The sequence below is a fragment of the Octopus sinensis genome, linkage group LG30 (genome assembly GCF_006345805.1).
Source record: "Octopus sinensis linkage group LG30, ASM634580v1, whole genome shotgun sequence".
In the NCBI taxonomy this organism is placed as follows: Eukaryota; Metazoa; Mollusca; class Cephalopoda; order Octopoda; family Octopodidae; genus Octopus; species Octopus sinensis.
The window spans coordinates 11,803,159-11,828,078 of NC_043026.1; the positions used below are offsets into that span (position 1 = coordinate 11,803,159).

The 24,920-nt window shown below is 39.1% G+C and overlaps 2 protein-coding genes across 6 annotated transcripts; both read left to right on the top strand.

Annotated features, from left to right (window-relative positions):
• The first annotated feature begins 1,049 nt into the window (after positions 1-1,049).
• LOC115226432 (zinc finger protein 271-like) lies at positions 1,050-21,708 on the top strand. 5 transcript variants are annotated; one of them, XM_036515393.1, is made up of 4 exons: positions 1,050-1,162; positions 4,747-6,913; positions 21,012-21,034; positions 21,426-21,708. In XM_036515393.1, the coding sequence occupies exons 2-4, from the start codon at positions 5,163-5,165 to the stop codon at positions 21,512-21,514; spliced, it is 1,863 nt and encodes a 620-aa protein (XP_036371286.1). In that variant the 5' UTR covers positions 1,050-1,162; positions 4,747-5,162; the 3' UTR covers positions 21,515-21,708. The 5 variants fall into 5 exon arrangements, with proteins under 5 accessions (XP_036371286.1, XP_036371287.1, XP_036371285.1 ...); XM_036515394.1 differs by lacking the exons at positions 21,012-21,034; positions 21,426-21,708 and having other exon boundaries at positions 4,747-6,468; positions 6,805-7,581; XM_036515392.1 differs by lacking the exons at positions 21,012-21,034; positions 21,426-21,708 and having other exon boundaries at positions 4,747-5,313; positions 5,482-7,581.
• On the top strand, positions 14,352-19,782 carry LOC115226433 (protein GVQW3-like). The gene is made up of 2 exons (XM_029797430.2): positions 14,352-14,510; positions 19,306-19,782. The coding sequence occupies exon 2, from the start codon at positions 19,315-19,317 to the stop codon at positions 19,771-19,773; it is 459 nt and encodes a 152-aa protein (XP_029653290.2). The 5' UTR covers positions 14,352-14,510; positions 19,306-19,314; the 3' UTR covers positions 19,774-19,782.
• Positions 21,709-24,920: the final 3,212 nt, after the last annotated feature.

Consider the following 24,920-nt stretch of genomic DNA (forward strand, 5'->3'; position numbering starts at 1 on the left):
AATGGCAGAATTACTATTAAACCCCTCAAAAAGTTATGAGGGAAGAACTCGGATCTTGTGAATTTTCCGAAGTCCTTTCCCTACCCTCCCGTTCCTTTGCACGCATTTTTTTTTATATTCGTTTCCTACACATTATTTTACACCCACTCCAGTATTTTTTTTTTCATTTCCGGGTCAAGATGTAAACATTAACCAAGAACCCCATTTTCCCAAAAGTTACGAGGGAAAAACTCGGATCTTGTGAAATTTCCGAAGTCCTTTGACCCCACCCCATTGCTTTCCACGCATTTTTATTTTCATATTCGTTTCCTAAATATTTTTTTTTACACCCGTTGCACTATTTTTCAAGTTTAGGTTTTTCAGAGGTACAGTCCCCTAAAAATCCCCTGCGTATTATACTCAAGGGCGGGATCATTTCGGTTTGAACGGCAGTTTTTTAAAATAATTTCCACGTAGCTAAACACTTTTAAACTTCGTATACTGGTAGAATGTGTTTATAAAACATCTTTTTCTCTTGGTTTTATTGAGAAAATTCTATGGTTTGTAAGATATTTGTTGGTTTTTTTTCTTCAATTTCTGCAATTTCAACCAATCAATGACGTCTATTGAGGTGAAAACATTCTGTGCCGTATGAATATGTCCCTCGTTTAAGAAACAGATTGGGTTTATTTACATTTCTGAAGAAAGAAAAAAAAGATTCCCTCCCCCCCCCCCTTAACCCTAATCCTAAAACAGATTGAAATGCAATAGATCGATACTAGGGTCATAATTATGGGTGACAATTTCATATGACACCGCTAGAAAAAAACTGCCGTTCAAACCGAAAAGATCCCAAGGGCGGACTATACTCGAGGATTTACGGTATTATAAAGAATACAACTACCTCCATCACGACTGCCAAAACTACTAACAACAACAACACCACTCCCACCACTACTACTATTATACCATAGCCAGATGGTAACCATGGTGATTTACATGAAACTATTACTTTCATTTTTGTCAGAGAACAGAGGTTTGTCACATGACTGTTGATACTTCCGGTTTCTTCTGCAGCCATCTTGCTTGATGCTGAGAAATCCTTCGTTTTGTCTTCAGAAGATTTTGGGATCAACCATTAAATCTATTATTGCACAAACTATAGATTTATATGCCGCAAAAGGTAAGATATACATACATATATATATATTTGCGTGTAGACATGCATATATGCATACACACGTATTCATACATTAAACTTGTCAAACAATGTCTGTGAAAAAACGATCGCGGCTGCAAATTGATTGAACTCGCGTTTAATCGATTTTAATTGCCTCGTAAAAAGAATGAGGTCCTTTGTAAATGGCGAGTAAAATTTTTAGAACATTTCTCTTGAGTTCAGTGGAAACTAGTGAGCTTTCTTCGTCTCTCTCTCTCTCTCTCTCTCTCTCTCCCTCCCTCCTCCTCCTCTCACCCTATCTCTCCCTCCCTCCCCTCCTCCTTCTCTCACCCTATCTCTCTCTCCCTCCCTCCCTCTCTCCCTCTCTCCCCCTCTCTCCCTCTCTCTCTCTGTTTTTGCGTTAACTAATCTGGTTTCCGAACATGTCGCAAATTAATTTTTTAGGCAATCTTTCGTCTCTAGTAGACCTTTCCGTCGATTTCCGTAAAAAAATTTTTTTTTTTTTTTACATATGGGCTTGTGGGAACTTTTGAAGTAATGAGAGCGAAAGAGACTAAGAGAAAGCGATTGTATGACGAGGGAAGTTCTTTTGAAGTTACCGTGCATGGCAAGCATTGATGTACATTTGTGTGTGTGTGTGTTTGATGGGATGTGGGAGACAGACAGTATGTTGTGTAAGTGAAGTGCTTCTGTTAGTGTGTGTGAAGAGACAGAGTAATGTGTGAAAGAAAGAGATAACTGAAATTTTTTACTCGGTGTATGTGTATATGTATGTATATTACTTCAAAAGTTCCCGCAAGCCCATATGTAAAATAAAAATTTTTTTACGGAAATCGACGGAAAGGTCTACTAGAGACGAAAGATTGCCGAAAAAAATTTTTTTCCTAGTCGTGTGAATTCTTTGTGTAAAATACAAATTCGTAAAAATTTTCTGAAAATTCCCCCGAAATAAAAAAGGAAGAATTCCGCTCGAATATGATCTCCAAATCAGTCGGAAACGACCAATCTGTATAGAGACAAGAGGCAGAAAGACCATCGGAGTTTTGCAGACCTACACCTCGCTTGCCTTTGTTGGGAAATAATGTTTTTGTCAGTTTTTTTTTTTTTTTTGCGTGAGTTATCAAGGTACCTGACCCCCAAACACGCTGCAACCGACCTTGGGGGGGGGGGATACTCGGACCTCCTTCCTCTGTTTTCTTTACGATATGTAATTTTTTTTTTTTCGTGTGTCATCAATGAATCGGGTCTTCGAAATAGTTGCTGATGGTTCGTGTTTTAGTTAAACATGGGTGGGGTGGGCCTTAGATGATACTCATGTGATTTGAAAAGCAACGAAATTACCATATGCAGTAGAATGGCATTTCTAATAATATGAGAGAGAGAGAGACGGATGCAGACAGAACCATTTCTATTGGATGGATGAGAGAGAAAGAGAGAGATTTAAATATTCAATTAATTTTACTTGACGTGTGTGATACACTAAATTCAGTCGAGGAAAACTACTACAGAGATGTCTCTGTGTGAAAATTGGGATTCTACCTTTTGGCAATTCCGTAGAAGGGATCTCGGCGGGGTTTGAAACCAGGACGTTTGCATAAATTGCAGTTTCTCTATTTTGATGGGTATTCACAGCCTTCGAAACGATGAATGGGAAAAAAAAAAAAATTTAAGATTTTTATTTTAACCTCCATCCAGACAGATTTTGGCCATTTTTTTTTTTTTGCACTACGATGGGAGAAGTCTTTTCGATAAAATGAATAAATAAAATAAACATTAAATAATTTTGAACATTTTTTTCAAAAGAAAAGGTGTGCGATTCTAAGAAGATTTAGCTGCCGTTGCTAGCACATCCTACGATCACTTGGTACCTTCCTCGTTTCTTAGTCGCTCTGACGTGTATTGATGTTTTCAATATTTTTTTTTCCCTTTACTCTTTTACTTGTTTCAGTCATTTGACTACGGCCATGCTGGAGCACCACCTTTAATCGAACAACTCGACCCCGGGACTTATTCTTTTGTAAGCCCAGTACTTATTCTATCAGTCTCTTTTGCTGAACCGCTAAGTACCGGGGACATAAACACACCAGCATTGATTGTCAAGCAATGCTAGGGGTACAAACACAGACAAACACACACACGCATATATATATATATATATATATACGACGGGCTTCTTTCGGTTTCCGTCTACCAAATCCACTCACAAGGCTTTGGTCGGCCCGAGGCTATAGTAGAAGACACTTGCCCAAGATGCCACGCAGTGGGACTGAACCCGGAAGCATGTGGTTGGTAAACAAGCTACTTCCCACACAGCCACTCCTGCGCCTGTAAACACATTTTATGGAATGATGGATCATTGCTGGAGTTTAAGCAACAAAAAAAAATTGTAATTTTCAATCCCCTCTCCCTCTGCACCAAGCAAGTCCATGTCTGTGCTTGTGTAAGAGAAAACATGTTTACCAACAGACAAATATACTATTAAAATAGGGTAACTATTTAAGAAGAGCGGTCCCGGTGCGCGCACTCACGTACTCATGCATCCGTGCTAGCTAGTCGTGACTAGTCGATCCTACGACTACCTAGCAAAGAAAATAAAACTGACTCTTTCTGATAGGAGGCACAAACACTTACACACATGTACCTACTAGGGATACAAGTTTTTTACAACTCCATAGTCCCTTATCATATTCTGATGAGCTTTTGCTAGAAAACAATGAAAATCAATGTTTCTTTTTTTTTTTTTGTATTTGATCAAAAAAGTTCACCCATGACTGAACTTTGAAATTTTTATACTTAGGTGCACTTGGGTGGATTTCCAAAAACTAGAATCCTGGTTGAATAATAAACAAAAACTGGGGAAAAGATCCAAAATGTTTAATCCATAACTGTTAAAAGGACTGCATTCTGCATTCCAGAACAATAAAAAGAAAGTAAGTCATATAAAATCAAATTAGTCAATAGTCAAGTACAAGGTGTACTTACTTACTTGTACTTGTGGCGACATTCACCCTGGGCGGGTTGAGTCGGCTTCTTCCACCACCCTCGAGGCATTGTATTCGCCATTGAGAATTCATGGGAGAAGTTTCGTGGGAATATGTGGATTTGACAAGCGTTCCCCAACAATCCCGCATGTAGAGACATCCTGTTTGCTGCAGATTGTCCACAGACGCAGGGGCAGAACGACTGAGGAGCCGCCGGTTGCCGAAACAGACACTCCGAGGATTTTCACCAGAGCCCCGTCTGCCGGGTTGTGGCCCTAATACCTCTCGGTGTCAGACCAATCCGCCTTGGGTGGCCCTACCAGGAACCGAAGTTCCTGACGGCATAGCTCTGACACTACCCGTTGCCAGTGTCCCCACCACAGTGAGGAGGGGATGGACCTTGGGGACGCATTGTGAAGGTGTAGCTCTTGTTTGCTAATATGTAAGCTTCGCAGAGAGTTTTGTGATGTAGATTTTAGTGAATTAAAACATTCAGTTAAGGTAAATCTTTATTTCTTCAATTTATCTTTATAGAAATGTTATAAATTTGAATCTATTCTTTAAGTAACCTCTGTATCTTAAAGTGTTGTTTATTTATTATTTCAGAATATCAGATGACACTGGCATAGCAGAAGATGCAGCTTTGATATTTATCTTTTGAAGACTGACTGAAAATGCTATATGGGACGGATATTTAACACTGTGTCTATAAATTTATCATAGAGTTCAAGTGACATATTTGCAGTGAACTGAGATTATTAGCAACATTTCTGTGCGTTATAATCTGGAATGTGTACAAAATGTGTGTGCTAATTTCATTTGGGCAAATTTTCAAGCATTTTTAGATAAAGATAAGACTGGAGAGAGATATTGAAGTTGAAAAACTTTGTAATGAATAAATTATAAAAGCAAAAATTGCAACAAATATACATAGAGGGAAATATGTATATACATATTGAGATTTGAGGTGAAAAATATTGAAAAACTGAGAAAATTAAGGAATTGATTCTTTTCCTGAAGACATGCCTAAAGATACAAGAAAACCATCACATGACTGTGATATCTGTAAAAAGTCATTCTCTCAAAAGTGTAATCTAACTAGCCATAAACTTATTCACACAGGTGAGAAGCCATATCGCTGTGATATCTGTGGTGAATCATTCTCTGTACGTAGCAGTCTAACCACACATGTACGTGTACATACAGGAGAAAAGCCATATCAGTGTGATATCTGTGGTAAATCATTCTCTGTACGTGGTAGCTTAACAACACATAAGCATGTTCATACAGGAGAGAAGCCATATCAGTGTGATATCTGTGGTAAATCATTCTCTGTACATGGCAGCCTAACAACACATGTACGTGTACACACAGGAGAGAAGCCATATCAGTGTGATATCTGTGGTAAATCATTCTCTGTGCGTAGTAGCTTAACAACACATAAACATGTACACACAGGAGAAAAGCCATATCAGTGTGATATCTGTGGCATATCATTCACTGAAACTGGTCACTTAACGGTACACAAACGTGTTCATACAGGAGAGAAACCATATTGCTGCGATGTCTGTGGTAAATCATTCTCTCGGAATGGTAACCTAACGAAACACAAACGAATTCATACAGGAGAGAAGCCATATCACTGTGATATCTGTGGTAAATCATTCCCTGGCAGTGGTGACTTAACTACACACAAACGTAGTCATACCGGAGAGAAGCCGTATCATTGTGGTATCTGTGGTAAATCATTTTCTGCAAAGTGTGCTTTAACTTCTCACCAAAGTGTGCATACAGGCGAGAAGCCATTTCACTGTGATGTCTGTGGTAAATCATTCTCTCGAATTAATTACTTAGCTGCTCACAAGCGTATTCATACAGGAGAGAAGCCATATCACTGTGATATCTGCGGTAAATCATTCAGTCAAGGCAATGACTTGACTAAGCACCACCGTATTCATACAGGGGAGAAGCCTTATCACTGTGAAATCTGTGGTAAATCATTCTATGGAAGTAGTGAATTAACTGGCCACAAACGTCTTCATACAGGAGAGAAGCGGTACCGTTGTGATATCTGTGGTAAATCATTCACTCGAAATACAACCTTAACTACTCACAAACGAATTCATACAGGAGATAAGCCATATCAGTGTGATATCTGTAGTAAATCATTCTCCCAAATTGTCAACTTGACTGTGCACAAGCGTATCCATACAGGAGAGAAGCCGTATCGGTGTGATATCTGCAGCAAATCATTCTCTGTAATTCATAGCTTAAAACTACACAAACGTATTCATACAGGAGAGAAGCCATATCAATGTGATATCTGTGGTAAATCATTTAGTGCAAGCCTTAACTTAAAACGACACAAACGTATCCACACAGGAGAGAAGCCATATCAGTGTGATATCTGTGGTAAATCATTCTCTGTACGTAGTAGCTTAACAACACATAGACGTATTCATACAGGAGAAAAGCCATATCGCTGTGTTATCTGTGGTAAATCATTTTCTGAAAGTATTCACTTAACATCACACAAACAGATTCATGTAAAAGGAGAGACATATCAGTGTGATATCTGTGGTAAATCATTCTCCCAAATTCGTAATGTTACTAAGCACAAACGTATTCATACCGGAGAGAAGCCATATCAGTGTATTTTCTGTGGTAAATCATTCTGTGGAAGTGGTGAGTTAACTCTACACAAGCGTACTCATACAGGAGAGAAGCCATACCAATGTGATATCTGCGGTAAATCATTCTCTGGAGGTAGTGAGTTAACTATACATAAACGTATTCATACAGGGAAGAAGCCATTTCACTGTGAGGTTTGTGGTAAGTCGTTCTCTCAAAGTAGTAATTTAATAACACACAAACGCATTCATTCAGGGGAGAAACCATATCAGTGTGATATCTGTGGTAAATCATTTACTGTCAATAGTACCCTAATTTACCACAAACGTATTCACACAGGAGAGAAGCCATACCAGTGCGATATCTGTAGTAAATCATTCTCCGTAAAAAGTACCTTAATAATACATAAACGTATTCATACAGGAGAAAAGCCTTATCATTGTGATATTTGCAGTAAATCATTCTCTGAAAGTAGTAAGCTAAAAGTACATAAACGTGTTCACACAGGCTAGAAGCCACACCATTGTTATATATATGGTAAATCATTCCCTCAAATTAGTAGCTTAATAGTACATGGATGTTATTCATACAGGAGAGAAGCCATATAAATGTGATATTTATAGGAAGACATTCTCTCGAAATAGTAATTTAAGAATACACAAATATGTTCATGCTAGGTAGAAGCCACATCACTGTGACGTCATCATCATCGCTTAGCGTCCGCTTTCCATGCTAGCATGGGTTGGACGGTTTGACTGGGGTCTGGGAAACCAGAAGGATGCACCAGGCTCCAGTCTGATCTGGCAGTGTTTCTACTGCTGGATGCCCTTTCTAATGCCAGCCACTCCGTGAGTGTAGTGGGTGGTTTTTATGTGCCAGGCAGGGCTGGCAATGGCCACGATCGGATGGTGCTTTTTATGTGCCACCGGCACAGGTGCCAGGTGGTGCTGGCAAATGGCCACAATCGGATGGTGCTTTTTACGTGCCACTGGCACAAGGGGCTGGCAACGGCCACGATCGGATGGTGCTTTTTACGTGCCACTGGCACGAAGCCAGTCGGGGCAGCGCTGGCAACGGCCACATTCGGATGGTTCTCTTACATACCACCGGCACTGGTATCACAGCTGCAATTTCCACTAATGTTGATCGATTTCGATTCTCACTTGCCTCAACAGGTCTTCACAAGTAGAGTTTTGTGTCCCCAGAAGGAAGTGATATTTCTGGTAAATCATTCTCTCAAAGATATAGCTTAGCTGGACATGTGTGTATTCCTACAGGAGTGTAACTGTATCAGTGAAAATTCTTAACACATCATCAAACATTTTAATTTCCTTCTGAAGTGAAGTGGGCTTAGCATTGTGGACTTTATCCACGCAACAACCAAGCCCTTCATTGTGGTTCTCTTTCTGAGGTTTTCTTTTATAGCTGGTTGAACTTTCAATAATGTAACCTTTTCTATGAAAAAAAAAAAAAAACCATCTGTAAATATGCGGGAAGCACTCCGTCGGTTCCGACGACGAGGGTTCCGGTTGATCCGAATCAATGGAACAGCCTGCTCGTGAAATTAACGTGTAAATGGCTGAGCACTCCACAGACACGTGCACCCTTAACGTAGTTCTCGGGGATATTCAGCGTGACACAGAGAGTGACAAGGCCGGCCCTTTGAAATACAGGTACAACAGAAACAGGAAGTAAGAGAAAGTTGTGGTGAAAGAGTACAGCAGGGATCACCACCGTCCCCTGCCGGAGCCTCGGATGGAAGCACTCAGTCGGTTACGACGACGAGGGTTCCGGTTGATCCGAATCAACGGAACAGCCTGCTCGTGAAATTAACGTGTAAGTGGCTGAGCACTCCACAGACATGTGTACCCTTAACGTAGTTCTCGGGGGGATATTCAGCGTGACACAGAGAGTGACAAGGCCGGCCCCTTGAAATACAGGTACAACAGAAACAGGAAGTAAGAGTGAGAGAAAGTTGTGGTGAAAGAGTACAGCAGGGATCACCACCATCCCCTGCCGGAGCCTCGCGGAGCTTTTAGGTGTTTTCGCTCAATAAACACTCACAACGCCCGGTCTGGGAATCGAAACTGCGATCCTATGACCGCAAGTCCGCTGCCCTAACCACTGGACCATTGCGCCTCCACATCTGTAAATATATTCACATTAGAAAGGAGACATAACTGTGTAAGCTTCCTCACACTGTATTTTATATTAACACAACTAAACACTGTTGTGATAACTTCGAGCTGGCAGAAACGTTAGCGCGCCGGGCGAAATGCTTAGCGGTATTTCGTCTGTCGTTACGTTCTGAGTTCAAATTCTGCCCAGGTCGTCTTTGCCTTTCATCCTTTCGGGGTCGATAAATAAAGTACCAGTCTCACACTGGGGTCGATGTAATCGACTTAATCCCGTTGTTTAGCCTCTTGTGGGCAATAAAGAAATATATTTCTGTGATATTCTTAATAAAAGCAATTTCCTCCAGATTTTGAATTTGTTTATTGTCTGTTGAAACCAATATTATATTTGGGAAGAATCATAATTATTAAAGCCTGTAAACACATTCACCTGTTGTTGTTTGTCTCTATTTCTCTATTTATTTTCAAAGCAGTTGGTGTTTACTCTTATACTTGTTTCAGCCATTTGACTGCGGCCATGCTGGAGCACCGCCTTTTAGTCGAGCAAATCGACCCCGGGACTTATTCTTTGGAAGCCTAGTATTTATTCTATCGGTCTCTTTTACTTGTTTCACTCATTTGACTGTGGCCATGCTGGGGCACCGCCTTTAGTCGAGCAAATCGACCCCAGGACTTATTCTTTTGTAAGCCCAGTACTTATTCTATTGGTCTCTCTTTTGCCGAACCGCTAATTTATGAGGACGTAAACACACCAGCATCGGTTGTCAAGCAATGCTAGGGGGACAAACACAGACACACAAACACACACACGCATATATATATATATATACATATATACGACAGGCTTCTTTCAGTTTCCGTCTACCAAATCCACTCACAAGGCATTGGTCGGCCCGGGGCTATAGCAGAAGACACTTGCACAAGATGCCTCGCAGTGGGACTGAACCCGGAACCATGTGGTTGGTTAGCAAGCTACTTACCACACATTTATTTCTCCAGAATTATTTTTTTGCTATATCAATATATATATATATATAGGAGCAGGAGTGGCTGTGTGGTAAGTAGCTTGCTTACCAACCACATGGTTCCGGGTTCAGTCTCACTGCGTGGCACCAGCCTCAGGCTGACCAAAGCCTTGTAGGGATATAATTTGTGTGCAGGAGTATGTATTGGGGTGGGGATCGGAGGCAGTCTGTTTTGTGGGGTGTGCGGGTGTGTACATGTGTGCTTTGGTCAAACTCTTTTTGCAGGGCCCGAGGGCATTGGTGGAAGATCGCTGGCGGAGGGTCGAAGTAAGGGACCTGTGATTGCAGTCATGGCGGAGCGCGCAGGTACGACAAAATGTACTTCCTTTCATGCGGGCAAGAAGTAAACACCTCACTCCTGCTATTCATGTAGACATCCGGGCATTGCGTACCGTTTAAGATTGCTCTCTTCTCAGCCAGGCATAATTAGCACTTCCTGCTGCTATTGAAGTACGATTTGCATTTTTCTAGGATCTTCCACTTACATACACAGGACTGAAGCACTTGAAGAATAAGATGTCACTCCGTGACGCATTCTCTCAAAGCCCAAACGTGCTTGGCCAGGTTTGTAGTGTTAAATTTCTTTGAGATGTTGAAGGAGGACTTGTGGTTATTAACCCTTTAGCATTTAAACCGGCCATATCCGGCCAAAAGTATTCTGCCTGTTTTATGTTCAAACTAGCCACATCTGGTCTCTCACACCAACCCTACAATATCTTTTAAAAAATTAACAGCTACCTCATCAAAATCTCATAGTTGCAAGATAATGCATGATCAATTCAAAAGAATGTGGATGAAGAAGCATTAATTTTGGTAGAATAATGCGAACACTAAAGGGTTAAAGTGGGTTCTGAAGTGGGCCTTCCATTGCCCCCACATACTTCCACATGCTCAGGTGTCCATTGGGTCTGCCACTGACAAAACTATGCAGCACGAAGTTTTCTCAGTGAAGAGGTCGCGGTCTCAAAGCGACGAAAATATTTTGACAAATTAAATTTAAATTTTGAGGTGAATCGAACGGCTTTTGTGTGTTTCTTAAATGGCTTATAAACACCTTCCACGCTGCAATTGTATATATATATATAAACCTTATTCAGCATGGATTTTTGTCAGTGAACAGGTCGCGGTCTCAAAGTAACGAAAATATTTTGACAAATTAAACTTAAATGTTGAAGTGAATCGAACGGCTTTTGTGTGTTTCTTAAATGGCTTACAAACACCTTCCGCGCTGCAATTATATATATATATATATATAAACCTTATTCAGCATGGATTTTTGTCAGTGAACAGGTCGCGGTCTCAAAGCGACGAAAATATTTTGACAAATTAAATTTAAATTTTGAGGTGAATCGAACGGCTTTTGTGTGTTTCTTAAATGGCTTTTAAACACCTTCCACGCTGCAATTGTATATATATATATATATATATATATATAAACCTTATTCAGCATGGATTTTTGTCAGTGAACAGGTCGCGGTCTCAAAGTGACGAAAATATTTTGACAAATTAAACTTAAATGTTGAAGTGAATCGAACGGTTTTTGTGTGTTTCATAAATGGCTTATAAACACCTTCCACGCTGCAATTGTATATATATATATAAACCTTATTCAGCATGGATTTTTGTCAGTGAAGAGGTCGCGGTCTTAAAGCGACGAAAATATTTTGACAAATTAAACTTAAATGTTGAAGTGAATCGAACGGCTTTTGTGTGTTTCTTAAATGGCTTATAAACACCTTCCACACTGCAATTATATATATATATATATATATAAACCTTATTCAGCATGGATTTTTGTCAGTGAACAGGTCGCGGTCTTAAAGCGACGAAAATATTTTGACAAATTAAATTAAAATTTTGAGGTGAATCGAACGGCTTTTGTGTGTTTCTTAAATGGCTTTTAAACACCTTCCACGCTGCAATTGTATATATATATATAAACCTTATTCAGCATGGATTTTTGTCAGTGAAGAGGTCGCGGTCTTAAAGCGACGAAAATATTTTGACAAATTAAATTTAAATTTTGAGGTGAATCTAACGGTTTTTGTGTGTTTCTTAAATGGCTTTTAAACACCTTCCACGCTGCAATTGTATATGTATGTGTATATATATATATAAAATAATATATAAATATATGCATATATACATACATGTATGTACATACCTACATGGCGGCGAGCTGGCAGAACCGTTAGCACGCCGAGCGAAATGCTAAGCAGTATTTCGTCTGCCGTTACGTTGTGAGTTCAAATTCCGCCGAGGTCGACTTTGCCTTTCATCCTTTCGGGGTCGATTAAATAGGTACCAGTTTCGCACTGGGGTCGATGTAATCGACTTAATACCTATGTCTGTCCTTGTTTGTCCCCTCTATGTTTAGCCCCTTGTGGGTAGTAAAGAAATAAGTTTGTCGATAACTTCCGTTACATTAAGAAACAACGGTTATCGAAGTTAACTTTTTGGTTAACGGTTAACGAAATTAACTTTTCGATTAACTGTGCCCACCTTTGCTAATTACTGGTTATATAATAAATCAATCGATTGGTCTACGCCGAGTAGACGAAACAGAGACAATTGAAGAAGGAATATTCCCCTTCTTCAGTTGTCTCTGTTTCGTCTACTCCGCGTAGACCGATCGATTGATTTATTATATAACCAGTAATTAGCAAAGGTGGGCACAGTTAATCGAAAAGTTAATTTCGTTAACCGTTAACCAAAAAGTTAACTTCGATAACCGTTGTTTCTTAATGTAACGGAAGTTATCGACAAACTTATTTCTTTACTACCCACAAGGGGCTAAACATAGAGGGGACAAACAAGGACAGACATAGGTATTAAGTCGATTACACCGACCCCAGTGCGAAACTGGTACTTATTTAATCGACCCCGAAAGGATGAAAGGCAAAGTCGACCTCGGCGGAATTTGAACTCACAACGTAACGGCAGACGAAATACCGCAAAGCGTTTCGCCCGGCATGCTGACGATTCTGCCAGCTCGCCGCCTTCACCGACAAACCGTTAACGTTAATTTTTATTATAGAAAAAAAAAATCAGTTTTTGCTCTTAAACATCTTCAAAAGTGCCAGAACTTATAAAATCCGTTAACTTCAATTGAATTGGACTTGTGTTTTAAATGGTCCGACGATGATTTCCAAAATTAATTCAAAAGTTAAATCATTAATGAAAATGTTGGCGATCCTTCGGTATAAGTACCGTAAGTGGCTTTGTTTACATTTCTGAAGATAACAGAAACCCTTTTCTCCCACCCCTACAAGGGTCCCAAAAGGCGATCCTTCGGTATAGGTACCGTAAGTGGCTTTGTTTACTTTTCTGAAGATAACAGAAACCCTTTTCTCCCACCCCTACAAGGGTCCCAAAAGGCGATCCTTCGGTATAGGTACCGTAAGTGGCTTTGTTTACATTTCTGAAGATAACAGAAACCCTTTTCTCCCACCCCTACAAGGGTCCCAAAAGGCGATCCTTCGGTATAGGTACCGTAAGTGGCTTTGTTTACTTTTCTGAAGATAACAGAAACCCTTTTCTCCCACCCTTACAAGGGTCCGTCCCAAAAGGCGATCCTTCGGTATAGGTACCGTAAGTGGCTTTGTTTACATTGCTTAACAGAAACCCTTTTCTCCCACCCCTACAAGGGTCCGTCCCAAAAGGCGATCCTTCGGTATAGGTACCGTAAGTGGCTTTGTTTACAATTCTGAAGATAACAGAAACCCTTTTCTCCCACCCCTAACCCTAATCCCCCCATATATATATGTATATATATATATATATATATATATATATATATTAAAAAAAAACACTTTCTTGAAATATATCCGGTAGTTCCCGTACTTATACCGAAGTTACGCCAAAATGTTTACTTCGTTAATTAACGCAGGAGTGGCTGTGTGGTAAGTAGCTTGCTTACCAACCACATGGTTCCGGGTTCAGTCCCACTGCGTGGCACCTTGGGCAAGTGTCTTCTGCTATAGCCCCGGGCCGACCAATGCCTTGTGAGTGGATTTGGTAGATGGAAACTGAAAGAAGCCTGTCGTATATATGTATATATATATATATGTGTATGTTTGTGTGTCTGTTTGTCTCCCTAGCATTGCTTGACAACTGATGCTGGTGTGTTTACGTCCCCGTCACTTAGCGGTTCGGCAAAAAGAGACCGATAGAATAAGTACTGGGCTTACAAAGAATAAGTCCCGGGGTCGATTTGCTCGAATAAAGGCGGTGCTCCAGCATGGCCGCAGTCAAATGACTGAAACAAGTAAAAGAGTAACGATTAACGGCTTGGGTAATTAGCCGTGTGTGTCTCTTCGATTGTCAGGTGCTGAAAGACTACAACGTGCTACAACGTGAGTTCGTTCGCTACTGTAAACATTTGATGAGAGAGAATGAGAGAGAGAGAGAGAGAGATGCGCATGCGCAGTAAACATTTCCCCGTTGCTACCTTGACATCAGAAACATTTCCCCGCACAAGAATTTCTCGTAATCACTCACCACGCGCAAATTGTAATACTTTGTAATACTCAACCTCTACCCTCGGTCAAAACAACACTACCCTTTATCAGACATTTCCGTAAGTATTAAATAATGAAAATATCTAATCTTTCAATACTATAGACCAGGGGTTCTGAACCATTCTTTGTTTTTTGTCTATGGGTCCCTTCGATTACTATTTTTTAGGGGGTGGACCACCGTAGTCGTTCGTTATTCGAAAATTAGTTTAATAGATACTTCTTTCAAAATTCCTATTATACTCTCTTTTCTTTTACTCTTTTACTCTTTTACTTGTTTCAGTCATTTGACTGCGGCCATGCCGGAGCACCGCCTTTAGTCGAGCAACTCGACCCCGGGACTTATTCTTTGTAAGCCCAGTACTTATTCTATCGGTCTCTTTTACTTGTTTCAGTCATTTGACTGCGGCCATGCTGGAGCACCGCCTTTAGTCGATCAAATCGACCGCGGAACTTATTCTTTTTTGTAAGCCCAGTACTTATTCTATCGGTCTCTTTTACTTGTTTCAGTCATTTGACTGCGGCCATGCTGGAGCACCGCCTTTAGTCGATCAAATCGACCGCGGAACTTATTCTTTTTTGTAAGCCCAGTACTTATTCTATCGGTCTCTTTTGCCGAACCGCTAAGTGGCGGGGACGTAAACACACCAGCATCGGTTGTCAAGCAATGCTAGGGGGACAAACACAGACACACAAACACACACACACACACACACATATATATATATACTCATTTCTCTTTTACTTGTTTCAGTAATTTGACTGCGGCCATGCTGGTGCACCGCCTTTAGTCGATCAAATCGACCGCGGAACTTATTCTTTTTTGTAAGCCCAGTACTTATTCTATCGGTCTCTTTTGCCGAACCGCTAAGTGGCGGGGACGTAAACACACCAGCATCGGTTGTCAAGCAATGCTAGGGGGACAAACACAGACACACAAACACATACACACACATACATATATATATATATATACATATATACGACGGGCTTCTTTCAGTTTCCGTCTACCAAATCCACTCACAAGGCATTGGTCGGCCCGAGGCTATAGTAGAAGACACTTGCCCAAGATGCCACGCAGTGGGACTGAACCCGGAACCATGTGGTTGGTTAGCAAGCTACTTACCACACAGCCACTCCTACGCCTATGAGTATGTTTTTTTTTTTTGTTTTTTTTTTGCATTTTAACAGGCAAAACGTTCGGGAAAGAAATCTACCTGTTTCTTGCATTACGTATAGGTGAAACTTGTTTATGAATTGTGCTGGATTTAGCTGCTATTTCTTGCTAATGAATTGTGCTGGATTTAGCTGCTATTTCTTGCTAATGAATTGTGCTGGATTTAGCTGCTATTTCTTGCTAATGAATTGTGCTGGATTTAGCTGCTATTTCTTGCTAATGAATTGTGCTGGATTTAGCTGCTATTTCTTGCTAATGAATTGTGCTGGATTTAGCTGCTATTTCTTGCTATGAAAGTTAACTTTCTTTTGACTTTCCATCGTTGCTCCGTTAGTTTGTTGTGTGTTTTTAGTTCGAAGAATATTCTGCATTACACTTCAACTACTTAAATGTTCAGAAACCAATACTTGGTACTATTTAAGAAGAGTGGTCCCGGTGCGCGCACTCGCGTACTCGCGCATCCGCGCTAGCTAGTCGTGACTAGTCGATCCGTACTTTGTGTTTTTGTGTTTTATCTACTTTGTTTTAAAAAAAATTATTTACTTTGTGTAAGAAAATGGGATCTTTTCGGTTTGAACGGCAGTTTTTAACATAATTTCTAGGTAACTAAAAAATTTAAAACTAAGTATACTGGTAGAATGTGTTTATAAAACATGTTTTTCTCTTGGCTTTCTTGAGAAAATTCTGTATTTTGTAAGCTATTTGTTGTTTAATTTCTTGCATTTCGGCAATTTCAACCAATCAATGACGTCTATTGAGGTGAATACAATTTCTGCCATAGTGTGTCAGACAGCTGGCAGGATGGATGCTAAGGTACTTCAAGACGAGACCAAGGAGTTATGCTGACACTGTGGGGGACCTTCGTTCTCAGCCACCTGGACTACTGCTCTCAGCCGTAGTCACCACATGGTGCCAAACGAACAGCAGAGTTTGAAGCAGTCCAACATCACTACACTAAAAAGATAGCAACAGTGCAGCAGATGAGCTACTAGGAAAGGCTGAAAAAACTACGACTTTACTCAGGAGTCTTGCATGTGATAGCTGTAAGCATTACAAGACAAGGTTTGAAACAAAATGTAAGCAATGCGTGAGAATTAATACATATAGGAAGAGAGTGAGTGTCAAAGATTACAGTAAATGTATCATCATCACCATTGTTCGACCGTGGTCGAGACAATGGAATTTACCATGCTACGCCAGACTTCACGGTCCATCATGGCATTACGGAGGTCCTGTTGCTGGATGTCTGTATCCCTGGAGATTACATCAGGGTAGGAGAGTGTGCGCCCTCTGGTATTGCGAGTAGATGGCTTCCAGAGGAGAAGAGTAGAAATTACTTCTTTCTCAGCTCTGCAACAATGTCCAGCAAACTGGACCCTCCTACCTTTCACAAGAGATGACACAGGTGGTAGTTTCCCATATATTTGCATTTTGGTTGGATGGCGCTTCCACGAGAGATTTCGAGCTCTCATAATGAGGCGAGTGTAGGTTCCATCCAACCGCCTCTCAAGCTTCTTTGATAACGTCCAGGTTTCTGAGCCATATAGTAGAATTGGTTCAACTGTGGCTTTGAATATTTCAAGTTTGAAGTCTCTACTTAGATTTGATGACCAGATCTTATGCATGTCATTACAGGCTGACCAGGCCATACCCTTTCTAGTTATAAATATCTTGGGTAAATGTATAGAGGAAGATAGATTAATGGTGATAGAGGGGGAGAGTTGTCAATCTAAAAGTTGAGTTATTTCTCGAAGAAAATCATATTTTTCTATTGAGCTGGCAGAATTGTTAGCACGCCGGGCGAAATGATTAGCGGCATTTCGCCTGCTGCTACGTTTTGAGTTCAAGTTCCGCCGAGGCCGACTTTACTTTTCATCCTTTCGGGGGTCGATAAATTAAGTACCAGTGAATCACTGGGGGTCAATGTAATCGACTATTTCCCTCCGCTAAATGTGCTTTTGCACCCACTACACTCTCAGAGTGGTTGGCGTTAGAAAGGGCATCCAGCTGTAGAAACTCTGCCAGATCAGATTGGAGCCTGGTGCAGCCATCTGGTTCGCCAGTCCTCAGTCAAATTGTCCAACCCATGCTAGCATGGAAAGCGGATGTTAAACGATGATGATGATTATATATATATACTAGCATTAAAGACCCGTCGTTGCTGGGTCATAGTGCTAGTGCATGTATATATGTGTACATATTACATGTACATCTATATATATACATCTACACATAAAATACAAAATACAAAGTTATATCTTGATATCGCTAGTGATAACAATACTCAAAATATATAACAGACTGGAATTGTTAGCCCGTCTCTTGTAATTTCAATCAATTGTATCTTGTCCTCCCTCTTGTATAGAAGTGTGGCTACAATCCAGCCTACCTCTACTTCTAGGGGGCCTTTTTTAATTTTTTTTCCAGGACGTCCTACGTCCCAGATATAAAGGTAAAAATAAAATATTTCCACTTTGCAAGTTCGAGTCGAGTTGACTCGAACCTTGCTTCTATTGTGGCGAATTTACCGCCTCTGATTAGATACCTTTCATAGTCGCACCAAAACACTTTTCGAAGGTGCTTTCCGCCATGTGTTCAAATCTTCTTTTTTCTCTACATTGTATACTTTATAGACAATAGTCTTTTCTTTAATTTAATTTTTTATTATCCATCTGGACTATTCCATTTCTGCACGCTAATTTTATTTTTAATTTATTCCCATTCATGTGAAACCACTTATTCAAATTCAAATCATTGATGCAATTTTATACCAATTGCTATTTTTACTTTTAATTGTTATGTTACGATTTAATTATTATATCATACTTTAGTTTGAATTTAATTATTACTGACTACATATAATTCAATTGTCATTATTATTTTTATTGTTAAAGTGAAAGTATCTGACATAAAATAGAGAAACGTTTTTGTTTCACTTTTAACACGTAATACTGAAATAGTGGAGAAGATATGATATTGCTATGGGCTCGCTCTAGGCAAGAAGTTGAACATTTTTTTGCCCATGAAACTACATGGACCCTAAGTAAGGCATGTGTAAAATTTGAATGGGATTGGTTGTGTAGTTCTCAAGTTTTAGGAAATCGTAGCGGAGAAGATATGATATTGCTGTGGGCTCGCCCTAGGCAAGAAGTTGAACATTTTTTTTGCCGATGACACTCCCCGGACCCTAAGTAAGGCATGTGTAAAATTTGAATGAAATTGGTTGTGTAGTTCTCAAGTTTTAGGGAAACACACAGACAGACAGATACACATTCTCAGTTTTTCTCTCCTTCTTTCTGTGTTCCTTCTCTGTGTATCTTTCTGTTGAAGAGCGTAGGCTCGAAACGTTAAAGACTTGTTTTATTTATATTTCCTGAGCGCCATACTAATACAATTGTTTGTTTGTATTCCACCTGCCTTCGTCTTTTGTTTATTTCCGTAAACCTGCCTTCGTCTTTTGTCTATTTTCATAAGCTTCCCGTTATATATATATATATATATATATATATGCACATACATACATTCATATACAAGGAGGTACTGAAAACGTTCCTGGCTTTAAGGGCATTACGAAGAAGGTAGAGCATTTACCTTTACGGGGGTGGGGGTAGGATATCTGTTAGGAAGAAGATATGCAAAAAATCGTGATGGTATGAAATATATCTTTCTCTTTTTTGCAGATTTAACGCATGATGGCAGCTCCCACAGTGCATTTTAGTAAAACTGAAGCACGGGCAGTCATGAAGTTCCTCTTCTTGCAAGGCAAAGGAGCGGCAGAAATCCATGGCGAGATGAAGAAAGTCTTGAAGGAGCGCTGCCCATCTTACTCCACAGTGAAAATCTGGGTGTCGAGGTTTCGGACTGGTCATTTTGAAGTCACAGATGAACCCCGGTCGGGACGGCCAACTTCCGTGACGACAGAGGACAAAGCAGACATTGTGCATTTCATGATTCTCAAGGACCGGTGGATTTCGGCCAAAGTCATCGCCGAGACCCTGGGGATTTCCCGCGAAAGAGTTGGCCACATCATCCACAACATTCTGAACATGAGACAGCGTTCTGCAAAATGGGTGCCAAATAGCAAAACCGAAGGACCTTCGGAAGAAGTGTGTGAATCCGAGAAAGGAATATGTTCAATAAAATCATAATTAACTGATTCTCCTGTATTTTCTTTTACACAAAACCAGGATCTTTTCAGCACACCCTTATACACACACACACACACACACACACACACACACACACACACACACACACACACACAGAGTGTATATATACATTAAGGTTGTTGAATATGTATGTAAGCAACAACCTCGAGTACAAAAGAGAAAGACCACTTAGAAACACCATGCTGCACACCCTAAAAGTCTATAAAAATTCTAAACTAAGGTATTTTATCTCTATATATATAAAACTGAGAATGTGTGTGTGTCTGTCTGTCTGTCTGTGTGTTTCCCTAAAACTTGAGAACTACACTACCAATTTCATTCAAATTTTACACATGCCTTACTTAGGGTCCGGGGAGTGTCATCGGCAAAAAAATCTTTTAACTTTTCGCCTAGGGCGAGCCCACAGCAATATCATATCTTCTCCGCTACGGTTCCCTAAAACTCGTGAACTACACAACCAATTCCATTCAAATTTTACACATGCCTTACTTAGGGTCCATGTAGTTTCATGGGCAAAAAAATGTTCAACTTCTTGCCTAGAGCGAGCCCATAGCAATATCATATTTTCTCCACTATTTCAGTATTACGTGTTAAAAGTGAAACAAAAACGTTTCTCTATTTTATGTCAGATACTTTCACTTTAGCAAAAAAAATTAGTGATAATAATAACAATTGAATTATATGTAGTAAGTAATAATTAAAATCAAACTAAAGTATAATATAATCGTAACATAACAAAGGTAAAAATAGTAATTGGTATAAAATTGCATCAAGGATTTGAACTTGAATAAGTGGTTTCACATGAATGGGAATAAATTAAAAATAAAATTAGCGTACAGAAATGGAATAGTCCTACAATTCCAGTCTGTTATATATTTTGAGTATTGTTATCATTAGCGATATCAAGATATAACTTTGTATTTCGTATTTTATGTGTAGATGTATATACATAGATGTACATGTAATATGTACACATATATATACACATATATACAAGCACTAGCACTATGACCCGGCAAAGACGGGTTATAATGCTAGTTGATTATAAAATACTATAAAGTAGTAATTCTTTTTAATTAGTTTTATTAATCACAGGTTCCCTCATTGTCTCATAAAGTATTTATTTACACAATATGTGTGGAATCCGAATGTCCACAAAATTCTAAGATGTGCTATTTATATTTTTATAGAATATACCATAAAATTTTAATTCATAGTCATTTATCTAAAATTATCATCTACTAGCAGTATTGCCCGGTGTTGCTCGGGTTTGTTTCGACTCTTTTGGATTGGAATTTTTGAAAAGTAAAAATTTTGCATTATGTAGCTTGTTATTCTCTTTGAGTGAACATTTTTCTTGTGAAATACACCGAAAAATGGTGACACAGCAGTCAAAAAATCTTTAAAAATAGGGATTTTCATAGAAAAAAAGCACCTTTTTGATGTAAATAATTTTTGGTGTTAACATGGTCCGATACGAATTTTTTCTTCTACGGAAGGAAGAGCAAGCCTTCTTCTATCATACTCTCAATTTTGGTCAACTTGCACTGCAGGGTCTCGGAGGAGATAGTGTTAGTTGAAGGCTACCAAACATGCCATACACAGACAACTTCAGCTTTATATAGAGAGAGATTTACAAATTCAGGGGAATTTAGCATGTCGTTTTCTGTGTGATCCCTTCTGTTTTGTACATAACTACACTTTGGTGCCTTACCCTTGATTTTGTTTCCTCATACCTCTCTTTAAAACACCATATTTTTAAATAACATTTTGTAGAAATAGATATTCATGGATGTAAAGTAGATATTATTCATTTATTTGTATCAGTCATTTGACTGCGACCATGCTGGAGCACCACCTTAAAGGGTGTTAGTCGAAGAAATCGACCCTTAGATTTATTCTTTGTAAGCGGAGTACTTATTTTTTCAGTCTCTTTTGCCGTACTGCTTAGTTACGGAGGACATAAACATGGTAGCATCTCTAAATATGAAATGTAAAACGTGGAAGTTTGGTGCAGTGCTTATTTGCATTGAAGGGTGCAAAACGAAATTTCTGTGACATAAAATACAGAAATATTGTCTACTATTTTGTAGTTTATATATAATCTTAAAACAATGTGAAGGTGTAGCTATAGTGAGCAAATATGTTTGCTTCGCATAAAATTCTGTTATGTAAATTTTAGTAAATTAAAATGTTCAGTTGTTAAGGTAAATATTTGTTTCTGCAATTAATCTCTATAGAAATGTAAATTTTCCATTGTTGAATCTCTCTGTTTCAAATGGTCTCGATATTTTAACTGATGTTTCTTTATTATTTCAGAATATCAGATGACATTGGCATAGCAAAAGATGCATCATCAATTCATTATCCTTTATAGACTCTAGAACAGATATTTAAACCTCTTTCCATAAATTCATGGTCGAATTCCTGTGAAATATTTGCTTTGGACTGAGACTATTAGCAACGTTTCTGTGTTGTAATCTGAAGTGTGTACAAAATGAGTTTGTGTGCTAATTAAACGTGGATAAATTTTCATTTGAGCTGTTAGATGAAGGTAACGTTGGATAGAAATACAGCAGATGAAAAATTTTGTAAGGAATAAACTTTGTAAACAAAAACGAAAATATATATAGAAATATAGAAATATTTTAATTTGAGAAGAAAAATATTGCAAAAATGTCAGAAAATTTAGGAACTTAGTTTTTCCTGTTAAGATGTGTCTCAAGATACAGGAAAACCATATGAGTGTGAATTCTGTAAAAATCATTCTCTAGTAATGATACCCTAATTAGACACAAACGTATTCATACAGGAGACAAGCCATATCGCTGTGGTATCTGTGATAAACCATGCTCTCAGATTGATAACCTAACTAAACACCATCGTATTCATACAGGAGAGAAGCCACATCACTGTGGTATTTGTGATAAGTCCTTCTCTGGAGGTAGTGCTTTAACTCAACACAAACGTATACATACTGGAAAGAAGCCATATCACTGTAACATTTGTGGTAAATCATTCATTCAAGGTCATAACTACACACAAACAAATTCATACAGGAGAGAAACCATATCATTGTGATATTTGTGGTAAATCATTCACTAAAGGTAATGGCTTAACTAGACACAAACGAATTCATACAGGAGAGAAGCCATATCACTGTGCTATCTGTGGTAAGTCATTCTGTGGAAATGATGAGTTAACTGCACACAAACGTATTCATACAGGAGAGAATCCATTTCAGTGTGATATCTGTGGTAAATCATTCACTTAACAGTCCACAAACGCATTCATATTAAAGAAGAGGTATATCGGTGTATCATCTGTGCTAAATTATATTTTGAAAAAGTTTCATTAACAGTACACAAACGTATTCACACTGGAGAGAATCAGTTTGTTGGATTTTGCAGGCATGAAGTGGATTCGATCCATCATAGCCAAATTTAAAATAACAGTTCAACAGAACTTTTCTCACGGTGGAACAATGGTTTTTCTCTCACAGTAGCTTTACATTCGCCAGATTGCCTTTAGCTAAGCCGAAATAATGTCTTCACTACTTGACCCTTATAACCTCTTCTACTTCACCAAAGGCTAGAATTAAGATAACAAGACCATCAACTAAATCTATTGTTCTCGACGATATGTCTACCCTTCTGGATAGTTATAAAAACAAGAACCCGCACGCAAAAGACAGTTCAGTCACTTGGTGATGATTCAACGAGTTAGTCACTCTGGTGACAACCCAAGGAAAACGAAGTCTGGCTGACTGGCTAGAACAACTATGGTATCTCACCAACGAAGTAGTTGTTTCGTCCCACACTCCCTCTCTTACTAACTCTAATTCTGTTCTGACAAGATCATCCTATCGCTATCTGTGGCTTATTGCTAAGAGAACACAAACACAAACTATATATCTATCTTTACTTCGCATGCTCTCGGATTTTATAACCTACCCGTCAAGGTAAAGTATTGTATAATGTAACGGTAAATAAATACTTTCTTAAAACTTCATGCATTGTTCATCTTTCACAATTTACAACAAAGCCATTGCACAAATCTTTATTCTTACAACTGGTGACCCCGACGTTTCATATTACTGTTTTCTAATTAATATCTCCCGTTACAAATGCATTATCTGTGGTAAATCATTCTCTTTAAGTAGTAGCTTAACAAAACACAAACGTACTCATACAGGGGAGAAGCCTTATAAATGTAATATTTGTAACAAATCATTTTCTCAACTTAGTAATTTAAGAGTACACAAATGTGCTCATACAGGATAGGAACCACATCACTCATCATCATCATCATCATCATCGTTTAACGTCCGCTTTCCATGCTAGCATGGGTTGGACGATTTTGACTGAGGGCTGGCGAACTAGATGGTTGCACCAGGCTCCAATCTTGATCTGGCAGTGTTTCTACAGCTGGATGCCCTTCCTAACGCCAACCACTCCAAGAGTGTAGTGGGTGCTTTTTATGTGCCACCGGCACGGGAGCCAGTCAGGTGGTACTGGCAACGACCTCGCTCAAATCTTTTTACACGTGCCACCGGCACAGGTGCCAGTGAAGCGACGTTGGTAACGATCATGCTCGAATGGTTCCTTTTTACATGCCACGGATACGGAAGCCAATTTGTGGTAAATCGTTCTCTCAACATCATGACTTAAGCGATTGTAAATGTATCCAGATAAAAGTGTAACTGTATCAGTGTTGAACTTCTTAACAACCACAAACATTTTAAGTACCCACCTGAAGTGAGGTGGGCTTAGCTTTGTGAACTTTACCCATGACAACAACCAAGCCACCCATCATTGGCTCTCTTTCTGAGGTTGTCTTTTACAGCTGTTTGAACTTTTAATGATGCCAACCTCTTTTATTTTCTGCTTACCACATGAAGGAATATGGTTTAGTGTCAAATTTCTTTCTTTCTATGAAAATTTAAAAACAAACACCGTCTTCTATAATTAAATGTATGTACATTGGAAAAGAAATATAACAGTGTGTGATAAGAGCCTTCCCACACTCTATGTTTTATATTAACTCAACTAAACACTGTTGAGATAACTTACCTCTGTAATAGTTTTAATAAAAGCAATTTCCTTCAGATTTTGAATTTGTTTTGA

Bases quoted from the DNA above. Each gene is read 5' to 3' on its own strand.
- LOC115226432 (XM_036515390.1), top strand. From the start codon at position 5,163: ATGCCTAAAGATACAAGAAAACCATCACATGACTGTGATATCTGTAAA.
- LOC115226433 (XM_029797430.2), top strand. From the start codon at position 19,315: ATGATGGCAGCTCCCACAGTGCATTTTAGTAAAACTGAAGCACGGGCA.